This window comes from Hyla sarda, chromosome 6 (genome assembly GCF_029499605.1).
Source record: "Hyla sarda isolate aHylSar1 chromosome 6, aHylSar1.hap1, whole genome shotgun sequence".
Taxonomy (NCBI): Eukaryota; Metazoa; Chordata; class Amphibia; order Anura; family Hylidae; genus Hyla; species Hyla sarda.
The window spans coordinates 270,026,941-270,048,126 of NC_079194.1; the positions used below are offsets into that span (position 1 = coordinate 270,026,941).

The following is a 21,186-nucleotide window of genomic DNA, read 5'->3' on the forward strand; positions in this document are numbered from 1 at the left end:
GCCTTCTTTAATGTACTTGTATAATATTTACCACACATGGTGTAAACCTCTAATAATACATTTTCCTCAACTCGAAATAAAAAAAAACTAAAAGAAATTTAAAAAAAACACGTCGAGGAAAAACAACAAACAAGCAAGGACAATGATAAATTACTCCCCATATCTACCGGTATATATCTAATCACATCATACTGCCGAAACACATGAGATGTTATATCCTATGTAAACTCACAAAGAACAAATATACTATATGAATGTATTTTGTAGAACAGAGTGACCTATCTCAATTCCATGCAACAGTAGGATTTTTGGGTCTTTGTGATGACACAAAAGCCAACTGTCTAAGGACAATGGGGGAGATTTATCAAACCTGTCCAGAGGAAAAGTTGCTGAGTTGCCCATAGCAACCAATCAGATCGCTTCTTTCATTTTTCACAGGCCTTTTCAAAAATGAAAGAAGCGATCTGATTGGTTGCTATGGGCAACTCAGCAACTTTTCCTCTGGACAGGTTTTGATAAATCTCCCCCAATATGACTTCTTGTTAAAACCTACCAGATTTGAATTAATCTGTCTTTGGATATATGCAGAGCAAACAGAATTGAACCTATACAGTCATGACTGTAAATGTTGGCACCCCTGAAAATTTTCAAGAAAATGAAGTATTTCTCACAGAAAATGATTGCAGTAACATATGTTTTGCTATACACATGTTTATTCCCTCTGTGTATTGAAACTAAACCAAAAAAGGGAGGAAAAAAAAGCAAATTGAACATAATGTCACACCAAACTCCACAAATGCGCTGGACCACGGTTTTAGGTCCGGTTGTAAAAGCGCATACGGCGCAAAAATGAGCCGACCGGACCGAACGTTTCACTCCGGTCGGCTCATTGAAGTGAATGACATACGGGAGCGCATACGGCCACATACGGGAGCGCGAGGTTTTAGCTCCCTCCTGCCGTATGCGCTCCCGTATGGGACAAAACGTAGTGTGGACCCAGCCTAAGCATGGACAACAGAAAGAGGAGAACTGTCTGAGGACTTGTAACCTTGAGATTGTTGATATTTTTCCACAATTTTGGTTCTCAAGTCCATCTTTAGAGATCTAGATTTGCCTTTGTCCACAGTGCACAACATTATTAAAAAGTTTGCAACCCATGGCACTGTAGCTAATCTCCCTGGACGTAGACTGAAGAGAAAAATTTATGAAAGGTGTCAACACAGGATAGTCCGGATGGTGGATAAGCAGCCCCAAACAAGTTTCAAAAATATTCAAGCTGCCCTGTCGGCTCAGGGAACATCATTGTCAGCGTTAACTATCCGTTAACATTTAAATTAAATGAAACGCTATGGCAGGAGACCCAGGAGGACACCACTAATGACACAGACATAAAAAAGCAAGACTACATTTTGCCAAAATGAACTTGAGTAAGCCAAAAGCCTTCTGGGAAAATGTCTTGTGAAAAGATGAGACCAAGATAGAGCTTTTTGGTAAAGCATATCATTCTACTGTTTACCGAAAACGGAATAAGGCCTACAAAGAAAAGAACACAGTACCTACAGTGAAACATGGTGGAGGTTCAATGATGTCTTGGGGTTGTTTTACAGCACCTGGCACTGGGTGCCTTGAATGTGTGCAAGGCATCATGAAATTTGAGGATTACGAACGGATTTTGGGTCGCACAGTACAGCTAAGTGTCAGAAAGCTGGGTTTGCGTCCAAGATCTTGGGTCTTCCAGCAGGTCAATGACCCCAAACATACGTCAAAATTGCTGTTGGGAAAAGGAGCCCTTCCAATAAGAGAGCTTTGGAGCAGTTTGCAAAGGTCCAACATTCCGGCTGAAAAGTGTAAGAAGCTTATTGATGGTTATAGGAAGTGACTGATTTCAGTTATTTTTTCCAAAGAGTGTGCAACCAAATATTAAGTTGTGGGTGCCAATCATTTTGTCCAGCCCATTTTTGGTGTGACATTATGTCCAATTAGCTTTTTTTTCCCTCACTTTTTTGGTTTAGTTCCAATACACACAAAGGGAATAAACATGTGTATAGCAAAACATGTGTTACTGCAATCCTTTTCTGTGAGAAATACTTCATTTTCTAGAAAAAATTCAGGGGTGCCAACATTTACGGCCATGACTGTAATCTGGACCCCACAGCCCCGAGTCTGGCTTCGCTTGCTTGCTTATGGGGATCTAGTTCATTTGTCCCAGGATCCCAAGGCGAGCGACTTCTGTCCCCACTCATCAGCATCTGCACTGTAGAGAAAGAATGACATAGCCCAGCTGTTCTGCCGATCACTGCTTTGTATAGAAGGTAAGTATCTGCTTGTTTTTTTTACAACCTGGCAAAAAGGAGGAGGAGCTGTGGCTACCTACCTACCTGGCTAATTAGTTACCTAACAACATACCTGGCTACTTAACTACCTTTGGGGGGGGGGGGAGAGAGAGAGAACGTATTGACGTACCTACCTGCCGCCAGATTTAATTACCTATTGGGGGGAAAATCTCTAATAAGGGCAAAAACTACTGTGGTACATAGAGTTAAAACTTAAACTTTAACCACTTAAGGACGCACTTAAAGGGGTTATCCAAGAAAAACTTTTTTATACATATAACTGGCTCCAGAAAGTTAAACAGATTTGTAAATTACTTCTATTAAGAAATCTTAATCCTTTCAATACTTATGAGCTTCTGAAGTTAAGGTTGTTCTTTTCTGTCTAAGTGCTCTCTGATGACATGTGTCTCGGGAACCGCCCAGTTTAGAAGAGGTTTGTTATGGGGATTTGCTTCTAAATTGGGCGGTTCCCCAGACACGTGTCATCAGAGAGCACTTAGACAACCTTAACTTCAGAAGCTCATAAGTACTGAAAGGATTAAGATTTTTTAATAGAAGTAATTTACAAATCTGTTTAACTTTCTGGAGCCAGTTGATCTATAAAAAAAAAGTTTTTTCCTGGATAACCTCTTTAAGGATTATCGGCAAGGTTAGATGCCAATACCGATAATGTGTCCAGCGCATGCGCCCCTGATACCTGCTGCTGTGCGGCCCCGCTCTGCTGTCCTGTTCTCCCGATCGCATTATGGCGTCCTATGGAGGAGCATGTGACACACCCATTACTGCTCCTCCCCTGCGCCCAGTGTAACGCTAAGGAGGAAGCAGAGTGACGTGTACACATGCACCTCCATAGGACGCCATGATGTGACTGGAAGACCGGGACAACGGAGTGGCAACACCCGAGGACAGCTGCAGGTGAGCTGTCTACAAGAGGAGGAGGGGAGGCCTGCTGTCAACAAGGGAATGGGGCCTGCTGTCAACAAGGGTATGGGGCCTGCTGTCAACAAGGGAATGGGGCCTGCTGTCAACAAGGGAATGGGGCCTGCTGTCAACAAGGGAATGGGGCCTGCTGTCAACAAGGGGGGGGGGGAATATCGGTAAAAGTTATCGGCCTGAAAGTTCATAGGTTATCGGTACCGGCTCTAAAAATCAATATAGTGTATAGGATTTGGTCAGTAACAGTATAGTGGTAATATGCATAGTGATATTTGCTCCTTGTATATTTTATTTTGCAACAGTATGACTATCTTTTAGAGGTACTCCTGCAAAGAAGTTGTATATGTAACGTTATTGTAGTATAATATATGTATTCTTACTTTACTTTCTACTTCGAAAGTAGTACATGCAGTATGTACATGCTGGGATCTAAAGGTAATAAAAGAGGGATTGCTGCAACTACTGTGCAGATGCCTGCTGGTAGTAGTGAGTATATAGAAGAAGGAGGCTGGGTGCAATTGGGTGCGGATGAGGTAGCGGTTCAGGTGTGACTGGGGTGTGGGTGCGGATGAGGTAGCGGTTCAGGTGTGACTGGGGTGTGGTTAGGACATGACTAGGGGTGTGGTTAGGACATGGCTAGGGGGTCTCGCCCGCGGTCTTTTGTAGACCTAGCAACGCCCCTGGTGCGAGGTTCTCTTTGTGTCTGACTTGATCAATTAAACATATATATAGTTTGCATATCATTCATTCCTGAATATTTTTTTTTTTTTTTTTTTATTCAGAAGGTAGCCACCTATCAACAACTAATGAGCAATATAGCATGCACCTTATGGCAGCCCTCAAACTGATTTTAAATCAGATGAGGTCTAGTAATGTTTGACCATGTATTTTTGTGTAGACCATGTTCCTTGCTCTAAAGATTGTAGTTAAGAGATTGAGAGTATAATAAATAAAAGTAGCTGCAGGAAATTTTATTTCAACCATTAATTCCTTAAATCCAGCCCTGTTCCAGTGCCAATACTTTGGCGGTCCCTGACAGTATTTGCCTATTTTTCATGCAGCAATGATATGCCATACAAAATGATCACTGCAGCCATTCACTGCTCTTAGCAGTCATGTCAGCATATATGGCACATGGCACGATTACTGCAGGCCAAGTAAACATAGCTCAACATAGCGTCTCCACTTTTGTAACATTTTGTGCAGGTGTTCTCATTTATTCTTGGACAGCCTCAAAGAATTTTTCTATTAATTTATTATTTTTTCTTTAATTTAACCCCTTAAGGATTCAGCTCATTTGGGCCTTAAGGACGTTTTTTCCTCCTCGCCTTCTAAAAATCATAACTCTTTTCTATTTTCATCCACAGACTAGTATGAGGGCTTGTTTTTTGCGCAACCAGTTGTCCTTTGTAATGACATCACTCATTTTACCATGAAATGTATGACGCAACCAAAGAAATACTATTTGTGTGGGGTAATTGATAAGAAAACCGCAATTTAGCTAATTTTGGAAGGTTTTGTTTTACATGCTGTACACTTTACGGTAAAATAGACATGTTTTCTTTATTCTTTGGGTCAATACGATTAAAAAGACACCCATGATTAAATACTTTTCTAATATTATACCGCTTTAAAAAAAAAAACAAAAAAAAAAACGCTAATGTTTTAACCAAATTAGTGCGTTTAAAACCCCTCTTTTTCGCTGACCTATAACTTTGTCATTTTCCCGTATAAGCGGAGGTATGAGGGCTCATTTTTTGCGCCGGGATCTGAAATTTTTTTTTTTATGCTACATTTGCATATATAAAACTTTTTTATCAAATTTTTTGGGAATAAAATGTTATAAAAAAAAGCAGCAATTTTGGATTATTATTATTATTTTTTTTATGTTCACGCCGTTCACCGTATGGGATAATTAACATAATATTTTAATAGTTCGGATATTTACGCACGTGGCAATAACAAATATGTTTATTAAGAAGATTTTTACACTTTGGGGGTAAAATGGGGAAAAACTGACAATTTAAATTTTTATTGGGGGAGGGGATTTTTCAATTTTTTTTTTTACTTTTATTACTACACTTTAACAGTCCCCATATGGGACTATTTATAGCAATCATTTGATTGCTAATACTGTTCAGTGCTATGTATAGGACATAACACTGATCAGTGTTATCGGCTATCGTCTGCTCGATCACAGACCAGAGCAGAAGACGCCGGGAGACGGACGGAGGCAGGTGAGGGGACCTCCGTCCGCCATTACAGATGATTGGATCGCCTTAGCAGCGCTGCAGGCGACCCGATTGTCCACATTAAGTCCCGCACTTCTGCAGATGCCGTGATGGGACGTAAATGTACGTCCTGCTGCGTTAAGTACCACCTCACCAGGACGTACATTTACGACCTGTGTCGTTAAGGGGTTAAAAGACAAATAGTAACTGCACACATCACATTGAAAATTAACTTCAATCTGAAGGAATCATATTATGAAGCCGGAGAAACAGACTGATATGTAGTTTTATGGGAAAAGTTCAACGATTATTTACGTAAATCTTGATTCTTTCTGGGCGACGTAGTCATGGGGGTTGTCAGACTCCGTGATTGACAGCTAACTGTGTGCATCTAAAAGAGAGCGCTGTCATCTACTGAGTAGGGCCACCTACTTGACTACTTAGTCTAGAACAGTGGTTCTCAACCTTTTCGGCGACCGTACCCCCAAGCCCTCAAAGTATGTCCGCGGGTACCCCCTCACGCGGAACTTGCGCGCGAGGGGTACCCTCGGACAAAAGGCGTGTTCTTACCTTTATACTAATGCATCCCCCCTCCATCTTAATCCCCTTGTGCCATTATTCCCCCCTCCATCTTTATCCCCTTGTGCCATTATTCCCCCCTCCATCTTTATCCCCTTGTGCCATTATTCCCCCCTCCATTTTAATCCCCTTGTGCCATTATTCCCCTCTCCATCTTAATCCCCCACTATTCTCCCCTCCCTCGGATCCCCTTTTGCCATTATTCCCCCTCCATCTTAATCCCCTTGTGCCATTATTATCCAATATGGCAAAAGGGGATTAAGATGGAGGGGGGAATAATGGCTGGCACAAGGGGATTAAAATGGAGGGGGAATAATAGCACAAGGGGATTAAGATGGGGGGGGGGGGAGGAGAGGATAATCAACCCCCCCCCCCACTCCATCTTAATTTCTTGTGCCATTATTCCTCCCTCCCTCTGATCCTCTTGCGCCATTTTCCCACCTCCATCTTAATCCCCTTGTGCCATTACATTTTAATGCCTTGTGCTTCATTACTCCCCATTCCTCCTCCGCCATTATCCCTCTCCCCTCCATCTTAATGCCTTGTGCTCCTTCCCTTTTACCTGGCGTCTTGCAGTCACCTGTTAGGTGTTCCTTCCCGCAGCGCATCCCGTTCGGCGGGGCCGCACTGACGTGTGACGTCCTCCTGCGCTGTGCGGCAACTCCGTGCAACACGTCTCCTTGGCAACCACGCAGCTCACTTACAGTAGCCGTTGCTCTGGCCGCGCTACTGTACAGTGAGCTGCCGCGGCTATGCGCTGGCAAATACTGGCCAATGCATGGCCGGTATTTGTCATCGCTTTCGCGTACCCCCAAGCAACCCCTGGTGTACCCCAGGTTGAGAACCCAGGGTCTAGAATGAGCAGAGATTTTCATGAACAAATTACTAGTTATACACAAAACTATATATCAATATGCTAAGATCCACCTGTTCTATGCAAATTAGACTGCATTTTTATCATGAGATTAAAACATTTAGAACCACAAAGAGCCTAAATGGGTCCAGAAAAATAAACTGAAACCCCCAAAGCAACAATCCTATTAGACATGGGCAGAAAATAATGAGTAACAAGAGATCCCACTAAAACACATTGATTCAATGTGCATAGATATTTTTATTGTTTTATTTGACACAAGATAGTTTACTGCCACATCTCATTTGAAATGTACCATTATATAGAGAGAAAAAGGCCAGGGTTAGAGGTAAGATGTCTGCTTGTGGGGGTCCCGCCATTAGGAACCCCTGCGATCTCTCCTGTAGCACCCAGTGTCATCTGCTGCTTGATGGCGGGCGATACAGGGGCCGGAGTATAGTGATGGCACGACCCGCCTACTCAATGCAAGTCTATGTGAGAGAGTGTGGCGGTCGTCACACCCACTCCTTTAGACTTTTGAGAGGGCTGGGTGTGACATCACAAGGGGGGGGGGGGGAGTGGTGTGATGCCCTGATACTCCGGCCCCTGTATTGCCAGTCATCAGGCACGGAGTAAACTTCTGCACGAGGTGCTGCAGGAGAGATTGTGGGGGTTCCCAGCGGCGGGACCCTGCGATCAGACATTTTATGCCCTATCCTTTGGATAGGGGATAAGATGTCTAGGGGCGGAGTACCCCCTTATAGACCCACTCCCAATTAAAAAGGGTGGAGGCGAGTGATCCTTAGGGGAGCCCAGCAAGGCGTATATCAATGATAACATGCATCTAACTGGGCCTGTACTCAGGCAAAGCGATCCAAAAGTTGTTTGGCCCTTGTGAAAGAGGATTAAGGAAGTAAAAGAGAAACAGTGATAAAAAGTTGATTGGGTCTGTAGAATCCAGACAGGATCAGTCAAGTCATTCAGAATGGAGGGGATGTGCCAACTTTAATTTGTGAGGAAATATTGAGCTCAGGATCTGTTGACTTGAAACCATCTCTAAAATGGGGAATAATATGAGCCAGGATAAAAGGATAGGAAACAAGGAGGAAGGACAAGAAGTTATACCACAGAAATATAAGAAAAGTACTGCTTCTATCTCAACTCGCTGTTTAGTTTTCTTGTGTGTTCTGTCAATCCACCAATCTGTTACAGTGAAAAGCGATGTTTTAGGCATGAGCAGACAGAATCCCCTAGCAATTTTTGGTTTGCACAGGTTTAAATTTGCATGTCTGTCCAGTATATTTTCCCAGATAAACTTTGTTATAAGGCTGTGGATGGGTAATTCTTGTAGGAAATAGAGGAGGTAGAGGCAATTCTTGTGGGAGGTAGGAGTATGTTAATTTTAAAAATGAAACCCCTCTAAAATAGGTAAAAGGTGCCAATGGCTATTGTTGGGGACCATAGCAAAGGTCTAAGTCAGATTAAATCAACTGATAGAGAGGAGGGAAGGTGGACCTGATACAATTTTGAAATCTCTGGGGGACAGTAGGGTACATAGATAAGTTTGTCTATTTCATAGAGAACGAGATGGAAAAAGGAGAGTATATGTGTTGGGGAAGATAAATATTTAGGGGTTTAGGCTGCTTTCACACTGTGAAAAGTACCCGTTATATAACAACCTTTATAAAATAGCGGGCGATCCCAGGGTTAAACCGCCATTAGAAAATACTTAACATACGTTAGAAAAATCCCATAAACTATAATGGGATTTTCTAATAGCCGTTTTAACCCGTTATCGCCCGTTATTCATAACGGGCGTTATATTTTGACAGGCGATTGAACGGAAGAAATAGTACATGCACTATTTCTCCCGTTACCATCTCAATATTAGACTAGTGTTTGCCCAACCAGCTGCCTTAACCCCTTAAGGACACAGCCCATTTTGGCCTTAAGGACCAGGCCAATTTTATTTTTGCATTTTCGTTTTTCCCCTCCCTTAACTTCTAAAAATCATAAAAACTCTTTTATATTTCCATCCACAGACATGTATGAGGGCTTGTTTTTTGGGCAACCAGTTGTCCTTTGTAATGAAACCACTCCTTTTACCATAAAATGTATGGTGCAACCAAAAGAAATATTATTTGTGTGGGGAAATAAAAAAACAAAACAAAAAACACCACAATACTTCACATTTTGTAAGGGTTCATTTTCACGCTGCACACTCTACAGTAAAAAATGACATTTTCTTTATTCTGTGGATCAACACAATTAAAATGATACCCATGATTACCTACTTTTCTATTATTGTGCCGCTTTAAAAAAAATTTGACGACCTATAACTTTCATTTTTCCGTTTAAGCAGGTATGAGGGCACAATTTTTGCAGCATGACCTGTACTTTTTATTGATACCACATTTGCATATATGAAACTTTTATTAAAAAAATTTGGAATATTATGTGACAAAAAAGCAGCAATTTTGGACTAATGTTTATGCCATACGTACGGGATCAATAACATTATATGTTGATAGTTCAGACATTTATACATGCAGCGAAACCAAATAGGTTTAATTTATTTATAAATTTTTTTACACTTTCTTGGGGTAAAATGGAAAAAAGGAATGATTTACATTTTTATTGGGGGAGGGAATTTTTCACTTTTTAGCAATTCAATTTATAGCAATCATTTTATTTTCAATTAATAGCAATCATTTGATTGCTAATACTGTTCAGTGCTATGCATAGGGCATAGCAATGATCAGTGTTATCGGCGATCTTCTGCTCTGGTCTGTTCGATCTCAGACCAGAGCAGAAGACCCCTGGAGATGGACGGAGGAAGGTGAGGGGACCTCCGTCCACCATTATGGATGATCGGATCACCGAGGGCGATCCGATCATCCATTTTACCAACATTTTTACGTAAATGTACGTCCTGTGTCGTTAAGGGGTAAAAGGAGTTGGCTAAGATGCTGCTTCGTTCTTGCAGAAAGAGCACCATTCCTGTCCACAGGTTGTGTGGTATTGCAGCTTAGCCCTAACTGTAGTGAAACTAGACTGCAGTACTACACGCAACCTGTGGACAGGTGTGGTACTGTTTTTGCAAAAAAAAGAGGAAGCATTTTTCCAATCCTGGACAACCCCTTTAAGGAGCCGATACCCTAACACAAAAACCATGCTCCACTCAAGCGAATTGAAGTTGCAAAACTGTTAGCACAGCTACCACAAAGCACCACGTGTGCTAGGACAAGCATATATAAACATACTTGCTCCAGCACCGCAGCCTCTACAAACTGCCGATTATGTGTACCATAAACATCTTTATTATGTAAAAAAACGTAAAATCTAAAAGGGTGCAACCATATTAAAAAAAAAAAAAAAAAAAAAACACAAAACCAATTTCTATAGTCCCTCCAAAAATTCACTTACTCCATAACAAATTTCTGTGAGTATAGGATTACATAAAATGCTTAACATATAGAAACAAAAGTCAGTGTAGAAACTTTGGAAGAACATGAATTCTGGCAACAGCATCATTTTTAAAAGAGATGTGAAAATAGCTTTAGTTACAAGACTATGCTAAACACTGTTAAACATAAGTATTACCTGAGTCCCTTTTTTAAAGCATTATAGACCTCATCCACTCTGTCAGGCTGAGGCACCTTAGGTGGAGGGGACTTGTGCGACATAGAGAACATTCTACGAACTTTGGATCCAGACCTTCGAGAAACTGTGGGAGTATGGAAGGGCTGACGATGTCTAAAAGAAGAAATACTTAACATTAGCTGCAATACTTAAATATGGACTGAGCTAAAATTTCTTAGCAGCAAGAAGGTGCATTCACATCACGATTTTGCTACACGGTTCCTGTATACAGTTTTGTATTTGAAAACCGTATACAACCATATAGCAAACCATATACATTGATCTCCCATACAAAAAACGTTCACAACAAGATGTATCCGGTTGTGTAAGTTTTTGTACTTGTATGGTATTGTGTACAGTTGTGTCCGGTTTTTCAATTAACAATGGTTTTGTGTCCTTTCTAAAAACGGTCTTGTGTCCTTTCTATATAAAAAACAAAACAAAAAAACTTAACATTAAAATCAATGGAAACCGTATTGAGCACACAATTTGATATAGCTTTGTCAGTTTTTGAGGGATAAGTTTTCCAAAACAAAAACCGATTCAAAACAGTATGGCAAAATCGTGATGTGAATGTAGACTTAGCATGACTGGGCAAAAAACTACTCACAGCCCTGATGTGAACTCTACCAAACACCTTTGGGATAAACTACAATGTTGACTGGGAGCCAGAGCTTGTAATCCTAGATCAGTGCTTGATCATACAAATGCAATTTTTGCATTCTCTTGCATCATCTTCTCATGTGAGAGCACAAATTCTCACATGAGAAGATGATGTTATGTCACAGGAGCCCGACTTCATATTAAAGCCCATGGTTTTAGGTTGGGATGTTGAAGAAGCTAATAAAGGCTCAATAGGCAGATGCCCTATGTTCGTGAACACTTTCTTGAGGATCAAAAGGGTCATTGCATAAAATGAACCATCTCGTTGTCCTCCCCTATTGATTACTGTACTATGTCTTTTGGATTTTATTTTACCATAACTGCATTATGTATCTTCATTGTTCTGTGGGATTGCTATCCCTCATTGGCTATTGGATTTAGTTTTTTCTCCTTTTTGTAAAACTTAAAAATTTACAGTTTAAAAAAAAAAAAAATTAAATAAAATTAAATAAAAAAAGACCCTTCTGAAGTTATGCTTTTCAAAGTTATAAATTTACCTGTAGCACTAATCTCATCCCCTTCTTCAGAGTAGGTGTAGACACACACAGGTCCACACTGGCCAGTCAAGTTGCCAAAGGGGCTTTACAAACCCAATGAGATCTTTGCATGAGTGATTAATTTATAGGTAATACAACCCGCGCATGGTGCATAGATAAAATCTGTCTATCATCTATCTACACAGCTTTATACACTATGTCCTAGACTTATCAATCTGAAACAAGAATGTGGCTGATTTTTATCTCAGACAAACAGCGAACAATCACATCTTAGCTTTCATTTCTCAGATTGCCCTGGTAAAATAAAATATAAGTTGTGAGTAATGTCTAAGAAAATCAGACATTTTTGTTTTTATAAAGATTGATAAATCAGGACCATTTTACAAACACAGAAAAAAAAAATGCACAAAAATCTCATTCAAGGATTACTGGGATTAATGAGACGTGGCAAAAAAAATAATAATTTAACAAACCTGGTCTTTTCGTAATTTGAGTTAACACCGGCAAATGATTGACTTCTAGTAATTGATGTGGATGTGACCCTTGAAGACTGCATGGAGAGGGACATGGTGGAGTGGGCCTTGTGGGTGCTCCCTGAAAAGGAAAAAAAAAAAAAATTAAAATAAATTACACTTCTTTCAATGAATAGACAAAGTAGCAAAACACAAACAAATGTTGGCTAATCTCACTGTCCATATAAGGTGTATGGGGGGGGGGGGGGAATGTGCTGACAAATTGAAAAGTCAGAATTGGATTTCAGAATGCCTTATATTATAATCTTTACAGAACACGGTATACTTTAACCCCTTAAGGACCCAGCCCAAATACCACCATTGCTATGCGCTGCTCGGCACGGCGCAATAACGAGTGACGTCACTCGTCATTGCGTCTCGCAGCGCATAGCAACGATGCAGGGGACGCCACACCGGAAGCAGCATGGACCCGACCCCGGCAACAGGTAATTCTACAACCGGGGATGGGGGAGGCAACGGGGCAGCGGTGCCGGCAATGGGTGCCGCTGCCCCTTCTCTCCCCCTGGCTATCAGCGCCGCTGGCCCATTGCTGGCGCCGCTTCTCTCCCCCTGGCTATCGGCGCTGGCAATGGGGCAGCGGCACAGATAGTCAGGGGGAGAGAAGGAGCAGCGGCGCCGATAGCATTTAGAAAGCCCCTATGGTGCCAGAACAGCAGAAAACCCCACATGGCATACCATTTTGGAAACTACACCCCTCAAGGCACGAAACAAGGTCCAGTTAGCCTTAACACCCCACAGGTGTTTGACAACTTTTCGTTAAAATCGGATGTGTAAATGGAAAAAAAAATTTGCCACTAAAGTGCAGTTTTTCCCCAAAATTTATCATTTTTACAAAGGGTAATGGGAGAAAATGCCCCCCAAAATTTGTAACCCCATCTCTTCTGAGTATGGGAATACCCCATGTTAGGGCGTAAAATGCTCTGCTGGCGAACTACAATGCTCAGAAGAGAAGGAGTCACATTTGGCTTTTTAAAAGCAAATTTTGCTGAAATGTTTTTTTGGGGGCATGTCGCATTTAGGAAGCCCCTGTGGTGCCAGAACAGCAAAAAATACCCACATGGCATATTATTTTGGCAACTACACCCCTTAAAGGAACACAACAAGGGGTACAGTGAGCCTTAACTATCCACAGGTGTTTGACGACTTTTTGTTAAAGTTGGATGTATAAATGAAAAAAAAATTTTTTTTTAACTAAAATGCTGTTTTTTACCTAAATTTAACATTTTTACAAGGGGTAATAGGAGAAATGACCCCCAAAATTTGTAACCCCATTTCTTCTGAGTATGGAAATACCCCATGTGTGGACGTCAAGTGCTCTGCTGGCGAACTACAATGCTCAGAAGAGGAGGAGCGCCATTGAGCTTTTGGAAAGAGAATTCGTTTGGAATGGTAGTCAGGGGCCATGTGCGTTTACAAAGCCTGTCAAACGCCTGTCATGGTGCCAGAACAGTGGACCCCCCCAAGTGACCCCATTATGGAAACTACACCCCTCACAGAATTTAATATGGGGTGCAGTGAGTATTTACACCCCACTGGCGTTTGACATATCTTTGGAACAGTGGGTTGTGCAAATGAAAAATTAAATTTTTCATTTTCAAGGACCACTGTTCCAAAAATCTGTCAGACACCTGTGGGCGTAAATTCTCACTGTACCCCTTATTACATTAGGTGAGGGGTGTAGTTTCCAAAATGGGGTTACATGTGTGTGTGTGTGTGTGGGGGGGGGGGGGTGTCCACTGTTCTGGCACTATGGGGGCTTTGTAAACACACGTGGCCTTCAATTCCGGACAAATTTTCTCTTCAAAATCCCAATGGTGCTCCTTCTCTTCTGAGCATTGTAGTTCGCCGGCAGAGCACTTTACATTCACATATGGGGTATGTTCTTACTCAGAAGAGATGGGGTTACAAATTTTGGGGGGCTTTTTTCCTATTTTCCCTTGTGAAAATGAAAAATTTTGGGTAACACCAGCGTTTTAGTGAAAAAAAAAAATTTTCTTCATTTTCCCATCCAACTTTAATGAAAATTCGGCAAACACCTGCGGGGTGTTAAGGGTCACTATACTCCTTTTTACGTTCCGTGAGGGGTGTAGTTTCCAAAATGGGGTCACATGTGGGTATTTTTTTTTGCGTTTATGTCAGAACCGCTGTAAAATCAGCCACCACTGTGCAAATCACCAATTTAAGCCTCAAATGTACATGGTACGCTCTCACTCCTGAGCCTTTTTGTGCGTCCGCAGAGCATTTTACGCTCACATATGGGGTATTTCCATACTCAGGAGAAATTGCGTTACACATTTTGGGGGTCTTTTTCCTTTTACTGCTGTGTGGGCATGCTAGGAGTTGTAGTTTAGCACGATCTAGATGGCCACAGTTTAGAGACCACTGCACAGTGATCTCCAAACTGTAGCCCTCCAGCTGTTGCAAAACTACAAATCCCAGCATGCCCACACAGCAAATAGCTGTCTGGGCATGCTGGGAGTTGTAGTTTTGCAACATCTGGAGGACTACAGTTTAGAGGAAACCGTATAGTGGTCTCAAACTGTAGCCCTCCAGATGTTGCTAGGCAACTCACAGGCTTCCGTAGGATCCAGCTGCACGTCATCGATGCCCGCCGATCACCGCCGCCGCCAATGGGTAAGTGGACTTCGGCGCCGGTCCTCGCCGGTTTCCCAGTTCTGCCCCGCCTATTGTGGGTGGGCAGAACGGGGAAACTGAAAGTTAACCCCCCCCCCCCCCCCGCGCTTGGATGACCAATAGCAAGGATAGGAGGGGCGGCACCCCTGCCACCTCACACCTATCCCTTCAGGGGGATCGTGGGTGTCGTGGACAACCCCAATCTCCCTTATTTTCCGGGTCACCATAGACCCGTAATCGGCACAAATCGCTGGTGTGAATTCGATCACCGACATATGGGGGGGGGGGGGGTATGTGTTTGATCGCTGGGGGTCCGACCACTGGGACCCCCTGTGATCTGCTGTACGGTGCCGCGGCTGTTCCGTGCAGGGGGCGTGCCAGCCGCAGCATGATGTTGCAGCCGGCACGCCTCCTCCATACATCTCTATGGGAGAGGTGGGGAGGAAGCGTTCGTGCCTCCCCGTCTCCCCCATAGAACTGTATGGGGACGGGGAGGAGACTGGGCGTCGCAGTCGACCTCTAGGTCGACGCTACGTCCCCATGATAACTAATGGCGGCGCCCAGTTAGGGAGATCGAGGGGGGTCCCAGCGGTCGGACCCCCGCAATCAAACAAACACTTATCCCCTATCCTGTGGATAGGGGATAAGTGTCATACCGCTGCAGTTGTCCTTTAAGTACCAGGGTGTCCTTAACAGGTTAAACAGTACCTGTCATGATCTTGTTAAATTTTATAATCTTCCCAGTTCCCTGCCCCCATCATGATAAAGGCAGGGGGTGGATTATTTTTATTTTAGTTTTCTACCTTTATATTGCTCTGTATTTTCTGCTCAGTCTTTGTCAGATTCACAGACTGGGAAGGAGTGTTACCCAGCAGGAGTGACATCATCTGAAGTCATACAGGGGAGAACTTCCTCACTCTGCCACACACAGCCCAGAGAGTTCAGTGTGTGAGGTGAGCTAAGATTGGATAAGTTTGCAAACCCCCCCCCACATTCGGAAGATTTTTTTATTTACCATAAGGAGTGCAATAGCACAAATTAGTTTTAATGATAGTTTTCATTTAAACTAGGCCATGGAAAGATGCCATCAAGAAAGATTTGCCCTTACGTAGATTACCAACGCTGCCCTTTTTAATGCAACACTCGATGCCAAGAATACTGCATGCATTTAGAAATATATTCAAATTTCCAGAACTACCTAAATTACATATGTTTATTAACTATAGACTAAAATGTTCTATAAATTACTATAAGTTACTTTGCAATAAAATATTATAATCAAGATATAAAAATATCTTCTTACTTAGCATACCTGTAATTACTAAATTGTAATTGCAGGTATGCGGAGTAAGATGATATTTTTTATATCTTGATTTATAGAATAATTCTTACTATCTTGATAGTAAGAATAATTTATGGATCATCAATTCTCTTAAATAAAAGTAACACAGATATTTACCATGTGCGTTTCTTTTTTGTTTTTTTTAAAGGCGCAAAAATTGCCCAAACATTAAAAAAAAAAAAATTATTCATACCACGTCTGCCTTGTCTTAGAAAAGTTACATCCTACAGCAAGTTCTGAGGTAATTTTACATTTGTGCAAAATTTAGTAATTTGTGCAAAATCACAGCAAAAAATAAAAACAAACAAACAAAAAAAAACTATTACATGCAATCTTTCAACTGTATACAATGAATAATGGTATTCTACAAAGCACAGCATTAATCAGTTTTATTGGCACTTAACATAGGCTGCCTGCATTATTAGAGCACCAAATTGGACGGGACGGTAACGACTTTCCTCTCAGCTGATAAGGCAGATTGTTGAGCGGTGGTCCAGATCAGCTCCCTGAGCTAGTTGACAATTTTTCCTGCATCTAGATGCTGTGATCAACTTTGATCGATGCTGCGATAAAAGGGCTATTGTCAGATATCAACCTGATTGCCAAAGTCCGGTATTAGCCATGGGTCCCAGCTGCTGATAGCAGCTGGCACCCACTGGGTATGAAGCATCCTTAAGGGGGTTAAAGGGGTACTCCGGTGAAAACCTTTTTTCTTTTAAATCAACTGGTGGCAGAAAGTTAAACATACTTGTAAATTACTTCTATTAAAAAATCTTAATCCTTCCTGTACTTATTAGCTGCTGAATACTACAGAGGAAATTATTTTCTTTTTGGAATGCTCTCACATGACATCACGAGCACAGTTCTCTCTGCTGACATTATTATAATAATAACACTTTATTTATTGTTGTCCTTAGTGGGATTTGAACCCAAGTCCCCAGCACTGCAAGGCAGCAGTGCTAACCACTGAGCCACCATATTGCCCTTAGCATACATCTGCTATGCATGGTTGCTAAAATGGACAGAGATGTCAGCAGAGAGCACTGTGCTCGTGATGTCATCAGTGTTCCAAAAAGAAAGGAATTTCCTCTGTAGTATTCAGCAGCTAATAAGTAAAGGAAGGATCAAGATTTTTTAATAGAAGTAATTTACAAATATGTTTAACTTTCTGCCACCAGTTGATTTAAAAGAAAAAAAGGTTTTCACCGGAGTACCCCGTTAAGGAAAAACACCAACAACAGAACATAGGCAACAAATGGCAAACAGAATGTAAAATCATATTGCTACAAATTTTTGTCGCCTACTGTCAGGCCCAAGGCCTGATTATGGAAACATACATGTGTTTTTATTGTATTTGTGTATAACCTAAGACCTGGGGGTAAGAGGTCATTCAGACTGTGGGTTTGTGTATTGCATTTTATTGGGGGTCTGGCTGTCTGTTTGTATCTCCTTTGAAGTCAGAGGCTCTTTTGAAGCAGCAGGATGTAAGGGCACTCTGGTCTCATCATATAATCAAAGAGATAAGGGGTCAGGAAGAGAGATGCCCCCCTGGTGGGATCAGAGGGGAGGGGGGAATGGAGTCTCCCTCCAAAAAGGCAGATATATAATATTTAACATGCTAGACTCAGGTTGTTCAATGCTGTGCAACAAGCTGACAAGACCATCCTAAGAACAGCACTCTCATGGACTGCTATATCATCATGCTGTAAGAACTTCATCTTTTGTTTTCTGAACTTGTCTTGCCAAACTCTTTTATATATTTTTATACCTGTATGTGATTTGTTTATGTGTTTTTATATATACAGCACTGTGATACCTTTTTTCAGATTAAATGTTTAATTAATCAGCTCTGGTCTTTGATCTCTAAATATATGAGCTCACCTTTCTGAAGGCAGCTCTGGTGGAAACACGTTTATCTAAGGGTTAATTTGGTGACTTGCTGGGACTAGTAGTGGATACACAGAGGTCTGGAGGCTTTAACCCGTGCACCATCACACTCTCTCTAGCGTCTTGGCTGGACCGATGGGGTGTGTGCTATATAACCTCACTTTTTCTCACCTCTTTTCGATCTGCAAATCCAGCATATTGTAATAATGCAGAGAATGTAGTTTTACTGAACCTTCCAGGATAGCTTATCCAGCTACAGGCAGAAACAGACAAAAGCTTTATAGAACAATTAAAGCGTACCTCCAATAAAGAGTACCATTATATGAAAAATGGTGCAACACTGTAATTAATAACTCAGGGATGCTTTTACTTTTCATTCTGATTCCAAGATTGTTTTTTCGTGACATTCTACTTCATGTTAGTGGTAAATTTTTGTCGATACTTGCATAATTTATTGGTGAAAAATTCAAAAATGTGATGAAAAAGAATTGAAAATTTAGCATTTTTCTAACTTTGAAGCTCTCTGCTTGTAAGGAAAACAGACATTACAAATAAAATTATATATTGATTCACAAATACAATATGTCTACTTTATATTTTCATCATAAAGTTGACATGTTTTTACTTTTGGAAGACATCAGAGGGCGTCAAGGTTCAGCAGCAAAATTTTTCACAAAATTTTCAAAATCGGAATTTTTCAGGGACCAGTTCAGTTTTGAAGTGGATTTGAAGGGCCTTCATATTAGAAATACCCCACAGATGAGCCCATTATAAAAACTGCACCCCTAAAAAGTATCCAAAATGACATTCAGTAAGTGTGTTAACCCTTTAGGTGTTTCACAGGAATAGCAGCAAAGTGAAGGAGAAAATTCAAAATCTTCATTTTTTTATACTCGTATGTTCTTTTAGACCCAGTTTTTGAATTTTTACAAGGGGTAATAAGAAAAAAAAAATTGTAACTCAATTTCTCTCGAATAAGGAAATACCTCATATGTGTATGTCAAGTGGGGACGCAGTAGAGGGCTCAGAAGGGAAGGAGCATCAATGGGATTTTGGAGAGTGAATTTTGCTGAAATGATTTTGGGGGGGCATGTCACATTTAGAAAGCCCCTATGGTGCCAGACGAGCAGAAAACACCCACATGGCATACCATTTTGAAAACTACACCCCTCAAGGCACGTAACAAGGGTCCAGTGAGCCTTAAAGGGGTATTCCGCCCCTAGACATCTTATCCCCTATCCAAAGGATAGGGGATAAGATGTCAGATCACCGCGGTCCCGCTGCTGGGAACCCCTGGGATCCCCGCTGCGGCACCGCGCTATCATTACAGCACAGAGCGCGTTCACTCTGCACAAAATGATGGGCGGTACAGGGGCCGGAGCATAGTTACGTCACGGCCCTGCCCCTCGTGATGTCACGGCCCGCCCCTTTCAATACAAGTCTATGGGAGGGGGCGTGGCGGTCGTCACGCCCCCTCCCAAAGACTTGCATTAAGGGGACGGGCTGTGATCTCATGAGGGGCGGAGCCATGACATCACGCTGCTCCGTCCCCCGTATCGCCCGTCATTACGCACAGAGCGAACTCGCTCTGTGCTGTAATGATAGCGGGGTGCCGCAGTGGGGATCCCAGGGGTCCCCAGCAGCGGGACCGCAGCGATCTGACATCTTATCCCCTATCCTTTGGATAGGGGATAAGATGTCTAGGGGCGGAATACCCCTTTAACACCCCACAGGTGTTTGACGACTTTTCATTAAAGTCGGATGTGTAAATGAAAAAAAAAATTTTTTCACTAAAGTGCAGTTTTTTCCCCAAATTTACCATTTTTACAAAAGGGTAATGGGAGAAAATGCCCCACAAAATTTGTAACCCCATCTCTTCTGAGTATGGAAATACCCCATGCTAGGATGTAAAATGCTCTGCAGGCAAACTACAATGCTCAGAAGAAAAGGAGTCCAATTTGGCTTTTGGAAAGCAAATTTTGCTGAAAAAAATGACAATTAAAAAAAATATTTCACTAAAATGCAGTTTTCCCCCCCAAATTTTAAATTTTTTGCAAGGGGTAATAGGAGAAAATGACCCCCAAAATTTGTAACCCCATTTCTTCTGAGTATGGAAATACCCCATGTGTGGCCATCAAGTACTCTGCTGGCGCACTACAATGCTCAGAAGAGGAGGAGTGCAGTTGAGCTTTTGGAAAGAGAATTTGTTTATAATGGAAGTCAGGGGCCATGTGCGTTTACAAATAATAAGGGGTGCAGTTAGCATTTACACCCCACTGGCGTTTGACAGATCTTTGGAAAGGTGGGCTGTGCAAATGAAAAACAAGTTTTATCAGTACTCATGAGCTGGGGAGGTTTGTAAAACTTCAATAATGAACTAATAATTTTCGTCGGATGTTCATACTTGTTGGAATGCGTGTATCCAGCATAAATTGTCAGAACGCCTCTCTAACATCTAATTTCTTCCGAAGACATCCCTTCTCATTCCTGCACTTACATGTTCAATGGCATAAATTCTGAATCCTTTCGTGTTACCATCATGTATGGTATGAAAATGTGCAGATGCTGCTGATCTATTACGGTTAGTATTGTTATTAATATCATTGATATGCTCTAATTATCAATTTACATGTGGTATAACCTACATGCATTAAATTACAAAGAATACATTCAATGATATATACAATATTACTGTAGTTGCAGTTCATGTAGCTTTTTATGTCAAATGTTTTCATGCCATTTGCATTTTTAAATATTTTTGTTAGCTTGGAAAAATTGCATGTGCAGCAGATTTTATACCCGCACTTGTAAAAACCTTTTTGTATTTACCACCCACTCTGAGAATTTGTTTTGGTTTGCGCCACACTTTGCGATAGTTTGTCTGCCAGTGTTGGTGCTTTTTTGGATACTATAAGGCATCCTTCCCGCAACAAATTGTGAATTACATTGTCTTGTGTCAATAACGGTAAGTGTTTGAAAATTAGGTTTTACATTTTATTAAAATACGGATAATAAGTTAAGTTCAATACCGGTTTATATTTGGTTTCGAATTAATT

The 21,186-nt window shown here is 41.5% G+C and overlaps 1 protein-coding gene across 6 annotated transcripts in view; it reads right to left on the bottom strand.

Moving 5' to 3' along the window:
- Positions 1-21,186, bottom strand: part of RIPOR1 (RHO family interacting cell polarization regulator 1) — a 342,616-nt gene that overhangs the window by 118,974 nt on the left and 202,456 nt on the right. For all 6 annotated transcript variants that reach the window (XM_056527289.1, XM_056527286.1, XM_056527287.1 and 3 more), the window contains exons 2-3: positions 12,208-12,328; positions 10,536-10,688 (exon numbers count right to left, since the gene is read on the bottom strand). In XM_056527289.1, coding sequence (XP_056383264.1) covers positions 10,536-10,688; positions 12,208-12,302 — 248 coding nt within the window. In that variant the 5' untranslated portion in view covers positions 12,303-12,328. The remainder of the gene's footprint in view (positions 1-10,535; positions 10,689-12,207; positions 12,329-21,186) is intronic.